The sequence below is a fragment of the Musa acuminata genome, chromosome BXJ1-7, assembly GCF_036884655.1.
Source record: "Musa acuminata AAA Group cultivar baxijiao chromosome BXJ1-7, Cavendish_Baxijiao_AAA, whole genome shotgun sequence".
In the NCBI taxonomy this organism is placed as follows: Eukaryota; Viridiplantae; Streptophyta; class Magnoliopsida; order Zingiberales; family Musaceae; genus Musa; species Musa acuminata.
This window is the reverse complement of record NC_088333.1, coordinates 40340675-40347758: the sequence shown is the minus strand read 5'-3', so window position 1 is coordinate 40347758 and position 7084 is coordinate 40340675. Positions and strand designations below refer to the sequence as shown.

The 7084-nt window shown below is 39.2% G+C and overlaps 1 protein-coding gene across 1 annotated transcript; it reads left to right on the top strand.

The window, feature by feature from the left end:
* The first annotated feature begins 2775 nt into the window (after positions 1 to 2775).
* On the top strand, positions 2776 to 6725 carry LOC103992574 (uncharacterized). The gene is made up of 4 exons (XM_009412334.3): positions 2776 to 2886; positions 2976 to 3157; positions 4910 to 5252; positions 6392 to 6725. The coding sequence occupies exons 1-4, from the start codon at positions 2806 to 2808 to the stop codon at positions 6455 to 6457; spliced, it is 672 nt and encodes a 223-aa protein (XP_009410609.2). The 5' UTR covers positions 2776 to 2805; the 3' UTR covers positions 6458 to 6725.
* The last annotated feature ends 359 nt before the right edge of the window (positions 6726 to 7084 follow it).

The following is a 7084-nucleotide window of genomic DNA, read 5'->3' as shown; positions in this document are numbered from 1 at the left end:
AGATGACATGGCAAACAAGGTATCACAAAACGTAGTATGTTGTTGTCCGATTGACTGGAAAACAGAAAATAACTCAACTTGATTGCACTAACATTAAAAAGAATAAGCACTTGTATTTAATGCAAGGAAAAAAAAAACAAGATAAACTGATGTTATCTGGAACCATGTCCACATACCTGACTCAAATATGTTCCATGACTGTAAAGGTTCCTGTATTCACTATTTTGTATACCATCAGTTGTTCTAGGTCCACTAGAACATATCTTCATGTGTAAAGTTGATCATAGAGACATCCTGTCTGCTCCCTGCAATTATTAGATAAAAGTGTCAGTGACTGTATATAAAGAGACAGAAGAATGTTTGATTTTCTCAAGAAAATGTAATTCAGTGTCACTCAAAACCATGGGATTCAATGAGAAGGCCTCTTTCCCATCATTACTATACCATACTGATAGAATTTAAGTTACACAAACATTGCCATTGACGCATTGGCAATCAAAGACAAACCAACTAAATCACTGATATCAGGCTCCCTCTCGCGATTTTCCCGACTTCCCCAACCCTAACACTCGTGATTTTGCCATCGAGATTTCTTCTCCGTTGTCGTCTCTACTGTCGCTACTCGTCGTTACCATAATCGCTGCTTGCCGCTGCTGTCATCGCTCGCCGTTGTTGTCGCCGCTCCCATTGTCGCTCGCAGCTCCCGCTCCCACTCCTACTGTCGCTCGCTGCTCTTGGTGTCACTGCCACTCGCCGCTCCTGCTATGACTAACGCCTAGCGCTTTTTAAATCACTGATAACTACAATAACCAAGCCTAGCCATCCAAGAAGCCCATATCAAGGCAATGTTAAATTTTCACTAAAAGAATAACAAAACATACGGACAGTGAAAGAATGAAAAGGGATGTGAGAGAGAGAGAGAAGAGAAAGACCTTTTTAACGTAAGATATCAAACTGTCGAAAAAAAGAATAATGAAATAGATGGAAGGTCGAAGAAAAAATAAGAACTGATCAAGAGAGAGAGAGAGAGAACTAGATGCTAGAAATGGTTAGAAAAAATAACAGAAAACTCCACAAAGCAGCAACTAATGCTTGTATTATAACCACAGATAGCTAAAATGAGCCAGACTTCTTATTCTATCAATAAACACATATTTGTTTCTACCCATGAAGCAGGAAAAATTAACATATCCATAGTACCAAGGGGATCGTGTGTATGACAAAGATAATAATAATTAATAATAACAAAGGCAAGCTGTGACCCCAAGAATAGTAGCATCAACTGGTTTTCCTCATCGTTCATAGAACAACTCACCCTAGCACAATAACTAAAACAAGGGAAATTCCAGAAGTCACAGGTCAGTGGATCAGATGAGGTCTGGCGCACCCAAAAGAACGAACAAGGATTTCACGAGCTCAGGCCCTTTGTTGTACAGCCTACAAAGATTCCCCTTAGGGCAAGGGACAACTAGACCACGGATCTGTCCGAAACTATCGCGGACAGAGATGGCAATTCTCCAACGTGACCATAATTTTAGCGACCTCAATTCTTGATGTGTGGATTATGAACCATCCCATTGCATATCTCAAAAGAAGGCGACTACCTCGAAGATCTATCGGAAAAAAGATTCAAGAATTCATCGCAACGCAGAGCGGAAGAGACAACACTATTATGAGCAACTCTAACCAGATTCAAGAACCCGTCGCATCGCACAGCGGAAGCGGCAACACTTTTATGAGCAACTCCAACCAGATTGAAGACCCCGTCGCATCGCACAGTGGAAGCGGCAAGACTATTATGAGCAACTCTAACCAGATTCAAGAACCCGTCGCATCGCACGGTGGAGGCGGCAAGACTATTATGAGCAACTCCAACCAGATTCAAGAACCCGTCGCATCGCACGGTGGAAGCGGCAAGACTTTTATGAGCAACTCCAACCAGATTCAAGAACCCGTCGCATCGCACGGTGGAAGAGGCAAGATCAAAAGCAACCCCGAAAAGATTCAAGAACCGACCTCGTGAGCTACCAAAGGAATCCAAGAAGCCGCTCGAATCTTCAATGGCTATATCTTTCGTAAGACACATGACCATATGCACCGGCGTCATCCGTTCAAGAAACCTAACGAAGAGACGGCACCGACCGAAGCGAGATCGATGCAAAGAATGAGGGATCGGACGGACCTCGGTAGCGGAACCGTGGAGGAGGAGGCCATCCTTGCCGATGCCGTGCTCGAGACAGAGATCTGGTTGCCGCATCGCCTCGCCGAGACAGCGCCGATCACCCGTGGCGTCGTCTACCTATGCGAGGGCGATCGAAAGAAGTAGGGTTTCTTCGTCCGCCACCAGCTTCTGGAGAAATAACTGTTGAGCCCGCGCAATGTTCTCCTTTTTGAAATGGTGGTAAGATGCCACGTGGAGAATAATTGGGTCCCACCAGTCTGGTGGGTGAAGCCTGTTAGGTGTTAAATGTATTGCATACACTTCGATAAATGGGACCGACAATAACTTCACGATCACAACATTTATGAGCAATAATAATTCATCAAATTGAATTATTATGTCCAATCCAATCGTCCAATTAATATTTGAATTAGAGAAGTATGTGTATCAATAAAATATTTTACTCAATACTAAATTGTATTACTTATATATATATATATATATATATATATATATATATATATATATATATATATATATATATATATATATATATATATATATATATATATATATATATATATATATATATATATATATACATGAGAGGTCAAGGTTCGGCTCCCCTCCACACGGAAGGTTGGATGCTCGCCTTGAGCCGCTCGGCCCTCTTCTTCTGCCGCGTCTCCTCGCACTCCTCCTCGTCGCCTTCCCAAAGGCTGAAGGTACTCTCTTCCGACTGAATCTCCTAAAGATTGAAGTTTGGATTGTTTCGTGCGTGATGGTGTGGAGAGTTCGTTTCGTGTGTTACTAGATGGGTTCTTCTTACCCCGCCAGCGCATTGAAGCCTTCCTCGCCTAAGATCGTCAAGCTTAAGCCCATCGAAGTGACTCCGGCGAGGTTCGCGGACTTCGGGCAGGTGATCTCTGCGTCCTCCGACGGCGAAGAGTACGGTCCCCACGACGCGCAGTTGGAGCTCCACCGCGGTGTCCCAAGGTTTGTCTTTTTTCCGTGATTTTTTTTTCTTGCTTTTTTTTTCTAGATTTCTTTTTAAGAAAGATTGAATGACTTAATTATAAAATAGTTGGAAAGAGTCGATTTTGTGGATCAAGCTCGATGTCTGTAGTTTTTCTGAATCTTTCAACCCCATAATTAAATTAAATTAGTTCGCTTTCTTCCAATTAGGCAACAGAAAGGGAAAAATGAAAATTTGAAGAAGGTAGAGAAACAACGTCATAATCTTTCTGTCAGTTACAGTTCATTGTAACTCAAATCCAACATAAGCAAGGTTTTTATGCTGTCTTTTGTCATCTAAACTTAAGGTAGCTTGTTGTCGATTGATTGCTGGTTCTCTTCTCTTACAGATTTTAATCTTTTTTAGTTCATAGTTTAGAAAAGAAATCAAACAAGGTGCAAGGAGATCTGGATTCTAATTAGGTGGTTTGCAATTTGCTTCTTGGTTTGCTTTTCTCATGACGTCACTTGATGCAATTGTTAATATCTTTTATGTGTTTGTTAATAGCTCTATGTTTATAACCTTTGTTGGCTGACCTCTTCTTTTAAATTGTAAGGAGAAACTTGTACTGATGAAATGAATATCAATCATTGCAGCCTTAGATATCCTCTTGAATGATAGGTTTTGTATGGATGAAATGAATATCAATCTTTGCAGCTTCAGAATATCCTCTTGAATAGGCTTTGTATGAATGAAACAAATATCAATCTTTGCTGCCTCAAAATATCCTCTTGAATGATCGGCTTTGAACGCAATCATGTGAAAGATCCAAGAACCTGGGGTTAAATCGGTTCTGGTTAGTAGGTTCGCAGCTTGGTTGCCCTCCTGTTATGCATGACGATTTCTATAGCTCCAGCTCTGTATTTGACAGCACCAGCCAGGTTCAGCAAAAATTACAAGCTGATATCCACTTTCTTCCACCAAGCTAAGATGCCATTAACTATGCTTCTTGTTACAATTACTGGAATAGATGTTCAGACTCCAACACTATGTGCAAATAGGGCAGCAACATGAAAGAGAGTCTGCAGCTGGACAGGTGAACGGTTTAACAACATATTGATCAAAACTTGAGAGGAAAAGAGAGAGAGAGAGAGATTGCAGTTAAGGGTTATTAGTCAATGTGTAGCTAGGGCCTCCAGTACCTCGGGATTATGTGCAGCTATCATGAAGAGGGAAGAAAAAAGCATACTCTTGTTCACGGGAAGCTAGGAAAATCTTTGGTTTTTCAATAATAAATAGCTGACAAGATGCAGATATAGCCCCATACCATGTGTTTTAGTTATCTATTCATATCTTAATTTTAATAACAATAGACAAACAATTTATTTGGCTTAGTTTGCATTGCTTCACTGTTGCCAATATAAGCCTTTTTAAAAAAAAATCAATTTTCGTGACCTTTAAATGCCTGTAAGGAATATTTTATTCTGTTTAAGTTCTCTCTGTAGATATGGAATTGTATCCATCTTCATTGTCTTCATAATTGTATGATCACAGAAGTCAGATGTCGGTGCATATACCTTCCATCATGTCATGCTTTGCATCATACAAGTTTTACTTGGAGGATATTGATGACAATTACCTGGGAAATGCTTTTGGAGTTTTAGATTATATTGAACACTGCTTCTATGCAATGTGTCTCATATGTCAGCCTTTCTAGGGCCTATCATTTCTCCACTTTTATGCATTTTACATCTCTTTTCATTAGACACAGTACTGATATTTTTCATTAACAGGTTTTATATCATGCATCTAGAAGACAGAGACCTTAAATTTTCTAAGATCACTCATCATGCAAGTGTTACCCAGTGTCTTGGATCAGTTGGTGGCGAAGACTGGTATCTAGGTGTTGCCAAGGCATCTATACTGAATGAAAGTGAAATTATCAATGAGGATGGACAGAAACCCATTCAATCTTGCTGTGGCCACTATTACACGCCCCCTCATCCTGATGATGTTTGTGTTTTCCGAATTTCTGGTCCTAAATTTCTAAAGCTTAATGTTGGCACATGGCACGCAGGCCCTTTGTTCAAGAAAAAAACAATGGACTTCTACAATCTAGAGCTAAGCAACACAAATGTGAGCATCTTCATATCTGGTGTTTTTAAATTTATAGCAGTTATGTTGTTCTTAGGATTTTTGCCTATGTCTCCAGAATTACTTCGCATCATTGTTTGTTCCATCGGGCCACATGTTCCTATATCACAGGGCATATTGTCTTTTGTGGCTATGAAAAACGTTGTGTTAACTTTTGTATTTCATCTTTTGACTGTGTCACCCTCATTATTCCCTTTCCATTTCTCATCAGTACATAACCCCTTTCCAGCTGATATTATCAGACACGCAAGCTGACTTCTTTTATTTCCACACAGGAACTATATATATAACTTTTAATATGTTGTCTGGAATTTTAGTTTAGTATCTGCTAAATCCAACTAAATATGAAATTCTTGAAAGAGAGTTCTGTTTATTGGACAAATGACATGTGATGAGAGTAATGCTGATTTTTTTGTGGATATGTTGATGGGGAGACTAACAAATAAAAGACATCTATGGTGGTATCATGGGAGAGCAAAAGCATTTCTTAAAACATTATTCTTCTAGTCCTCAAAACTTTAAGTTTAGGTATGGCAGGCTATATTTATAATTCGGAAGATAAAGAGTCTAAAACACCTAATCAATGAACTCTGTTGCATAAGTCAGGCAGTCAGCCCACAGTACTCTTCATAGGTATCTTCATACCCTGTAAACGTCACCAAAAACTTTGTTGCCTGATTTTTCTTGCTCATTTCATTGTAAACTCTTGTTACTAGTTTAACATTCAAATTATTTTGTTAATACAAGTTCACACTTCAGCAGCATGACAGCAAATTGGAGATTTTATGATGAAATTCATGATGTTTCTCTTTCGGGCAAAACTGCTAGTTTCATTGTTTTTTTTCCAAAAAGGAGAAATATATTACTCTAAAGCTCTAATACAAGGTAAACCATGCTCCTCGGAGCACAAAATATGGCCAAGTTCCTCTCCAAATACAGGAGGATTTGGAGGTTCTAGCAAAACATGCCAGCCAATTGTACTGTCTATCATGCTAATTCCTGCTTTTTAGTATGAACTTTATGCAACAAGTTTTTCTGATTATAGAAGCAGTTATATGGACTTCATTTGTAAAACTTGTTTCGTTTGGATTTTTTAAATTTGGAATATCATTTTATTACAGGTGGTGGATCACACAACACATGATTTTCTGAAGCACGATAAAGTGGCATTCATGATTGAAGAGTAAAAGTTTCATTCCGTGGGCTACTCCTTTCAAGGTTGATGAATTTGTTTATGGGATTCTTATGCTTGCGTTAATATGGAAAGTAAACATCGGTCAATATACTGGACAAGCTTGGCCCACAAGCTGTTAAACATGTCTTTGTTCAAATGGAATTGACTCACAGGAGCCTCCGATGTTTGCACTCGATGCCGACGACTACATTTTTCTGTTTGATACCTCTTTTCTATGCAAGCTGAACTATGATTTCTAATAAGTGCTCCATATTTGCTCATTAGCTTGATGGTATATCAGAATGCCTTCTACCTTGCTTGCACAGTGGTCAAGATACACATAACAGTAATCCTTGGTATGAAGGACATTTTTACTTGTTGCTTTTGAAATGTGTTTTATAGCAAAATTTGCCATTTCTGCTTTTATTGTTATTCTCGAGGATCCACTCACCTTGTAGTATTGCCACATGGCTGAGCTTAGACTATGATTAAAAGGTTCAAACCTTCTTAATTAGGTCATTTTGATTCCTGTGTTTGCTTGGTTCTTCATTTACCTAGTTTGTCTTGGCTAAGGGATACAATGGCACCTGAGAGTTGCCACCAGATTGACAAGCACAGAATTGTGCTAAAATTTCTGAGA

Excerpts from the sequence above, each read along its gene's own strand:
- LOC103992574 (XM_009412334.3), top strand. The coding sequence starts at position 2,806 with ATGCTCGCCTTGAGCCGCTCGGCCCTCTTCTTCTGCCGCGTCTCCTCG. Across the intron at positions 2,887-2,975 it reads CGCCTTCCCAAAGGCTGAAG|ATGGGTTCTTCTTACCCCGC; the intron begins GTACTCTCTTCC and ends GTGTGTTACTAG. Across the intron at positions 5,253-6,391 it reads TAGAGCTAAGCAACACAAAT|GTGGTGGATCACACAACACA; the intron begins GTGAGCATCTTC and ends ATTTTATTACAG.